Source organism: Sylvia atricapilla, chromosome 2 (genome assembly GCF_009819655.1).
Source record: "Sylvia atricapilla isolate bSylAtr1 chromosome 2, bSylAtr1.pri, whole genome shotgun sequence".
NCBI classification, from domain to species: domain Eukaryota; kingdom Metazoa; phylum Chordata; class Aves; order Passeriformes; family Sylviidae; genus Sylvia; species Sylvia atricapilla.
Window position 1 is genome coordinate 9,164,777 of NC_089141.1, and position 2,289 is coordinate 9,167,065.

General features: G+C 58.1%; 1 protein-coding gene across 1 annotated transcript; it reads right to left on the reverse strand.

Moving 5' to 3' along the window:
• Positions 1 to 501: 501 nt before the first annotated feature.
• On the reverse strand, positions 502 to 1,161 carry LOC136373721 (claudin-17-like). The gene has a single exon (XM_066338690.1). It carries the CDS (start codon positions 1,159 to 1,161, stop codon positions 502 to 504), a length of 660 nt encoding a protein of 219 aa, XP_066194787.1.
• Between the last annotated feature and the right edge of the window lie 1,128 nt (positions 1,162 to 2,289).

Sequence of the window (2,289 nt, forward strand, 5' to 3'; positions counted from 1 at the left end):
AGCGCTCCTTACAGAGTCTCTCCACTCCAGAGGGAAATGCTCTGTTCCCTCTGCACCTCAGGGTCTGGGGACAGCAGCTTCTTCCCTCCAGCCCAGCACAGGCTGCTCATCTTCCCTGAGAGCCTCCTGCCTGCTGTTGTCCCCACGCCATTCCTCATTCCCAGAGAAACGGTGACTGTGCTCTAACCTAACACCTGAGTGAGAACTGTTCGTGCCAGGCTGTTAGAGAGCAGATAGCCACATCAACAGGGAACAGCAAAGCACCAAAATCACTCCTCTGTTACACACCCAGAGGTAAATTCAGAAGTCAATCAGCACACGTGCAGTAGGAAGATCACAGGATGCCCCTGGATCCCTGGCAGTGTCCAAAGCCAGGCTGGACGGGGCTCGGAGCTCCCTGGGGTGGTGGAAGGTGTCCCTGCCATGGCGGGGGTGGATGAGGTGATCCCTGAGGTCCCGTGCAGCCCAGAGCAGTGCCAGCTCCGTGGCCACGGGCAGCCCCTACACGTAGGCATGGACACCGGGGGCCGGCCGTCCCGCCCGGGGCAGCGCTGCCCGCGCCAGCCAGGGGTACGTGGGGCCAGCGGCCGGGGCGGCCCCGCACCAGCAGTGGCAGTACATGGCTCCTGCAGCCAGCAGCAGGGCGCTGCTGCCCCAGCCCACGTACAGGGCAGCCCCCAGCTCCCGCTTCAGCGGCACGGGCACCGCGGGGTCGTAGAAATCCCGGACGACGGCGGCCCCGGTCCAGGACACCGGGATCAGCACCAGGGTGCCTGTGAGCAGGAAGGCCACCCCGGCCACCAGGATGAAGATGCTGATGGCCTGGGGCTCCTGCTCGCCACGCTGGCTGTACTTGACGCCCACGATGGCGGCGAGGAAGGAGAGGACAGACAGAGCCACGGCCGCGCACATGAGGGCACGGAAGGCCTCGAGCGGCGGCGGCAGCGCCAGCACCGAGTCGTAGAACTTGCACTGCAGCCTGATGCCCAGCTGGCTGATGCAGTCCATCCACAGCCCCTCCCAGATGGTCTCAAACACCACGATGTTGCCGTCCACGTAGGCAGAGACCCTCCACTGGGGCATGGCCGTGGCCGCCAAGGCGCCCACCATGCCCACGCCGCCCAGGATCAGCCCGGTGATCTGGAGCACGCAGCAGCCCATGCTGCGCCCAGGACTGCTGCCAGAGCTGCTGCCCGGGGCTCCCAGAGTCACCTACTCACAGCAGGAGAGGGAACTCTTCTCCAGCAGCCTCCTCCAGCAGCAGGTTGGGTTTTTGTCTGGAGTCTCCAGTCTGGAGTTCAAACAGGTGGAAATCCATTCCTGGCTGCTCCAAGGCCCTGCTATTTATTTGCTTTGAAATCCCCTCTGACTGCAGCCCATCAAGCCCGACAAGTTTGCAGCCAATGGCAGCTCTGGAGAGGAGTGGCAGCGCTGATTCTACTGCTGCTCACAGCCTGACTGAAGGGCTGCTATAATTAAGCAAGCGACAGGGATTAAATTAAAGGTGCCTGATTGCAGGGGTAACAATTCCTTAACTGCAAGATTGCAGCTCTGTTGAAATCCAGAAAGGCTGAACTTCCGTCTGCTTAAATATTGTTTAAAATGGCTCATTACAGTTGTTCTTACAACAAAAGCTAAACTTGAGGCTTGAGTGGGGCTCATTTTTGAAGTGCCTGGGAAAACATCTGATTGTTATTTTCCTTTAAATCAAGCCAAGAGGTACTTGGTGTAGCCCTTTAATGTAGATTTCTCATTTTGATCAAATACAAAAGCCTATTCATGATATTAGACAGGTACAGGAAAGTCAAGTGTTCCAGCCAACATCAAAGCTTCACTCTCATCAAACCAGCTCCAAAATTCACAAGGGCAACAAAGCCAAGAAGCGGCTGAGCCTCACACTCCTGCTTTGGAATCAAGGAGCAAAGGCACAGTTGGGAAGTGATCCTCCAGGAGCAGGAAAGTGTTGTCATTGTATGTGTTCCACACCAATAATCTCAGCCCGGTGGCCCTGGGGGGCTGAGGGCAGTGCTGGGATGTGGGAAGGATGTGCAGGGTGTACAACACACAACTGCAGAGTCCCTCCCACAGAGCCGCAGCCCAGCCTGCACAGATCCCTGCAAGCCTGGGCAAACACACATTCCAGAGGCTGAGGTGCCTGGGGCAGCCCAGGGATTGCTGCTGCATCGTGGTTTTGGCTGCTTCCTTCTCCTACCCAGTGCTGGATGATGGCAACTCCCAGCTGGTGGTGAAGGTCATGTGCTGCTGCTCACTCCAGCTCTTTGAACCAGT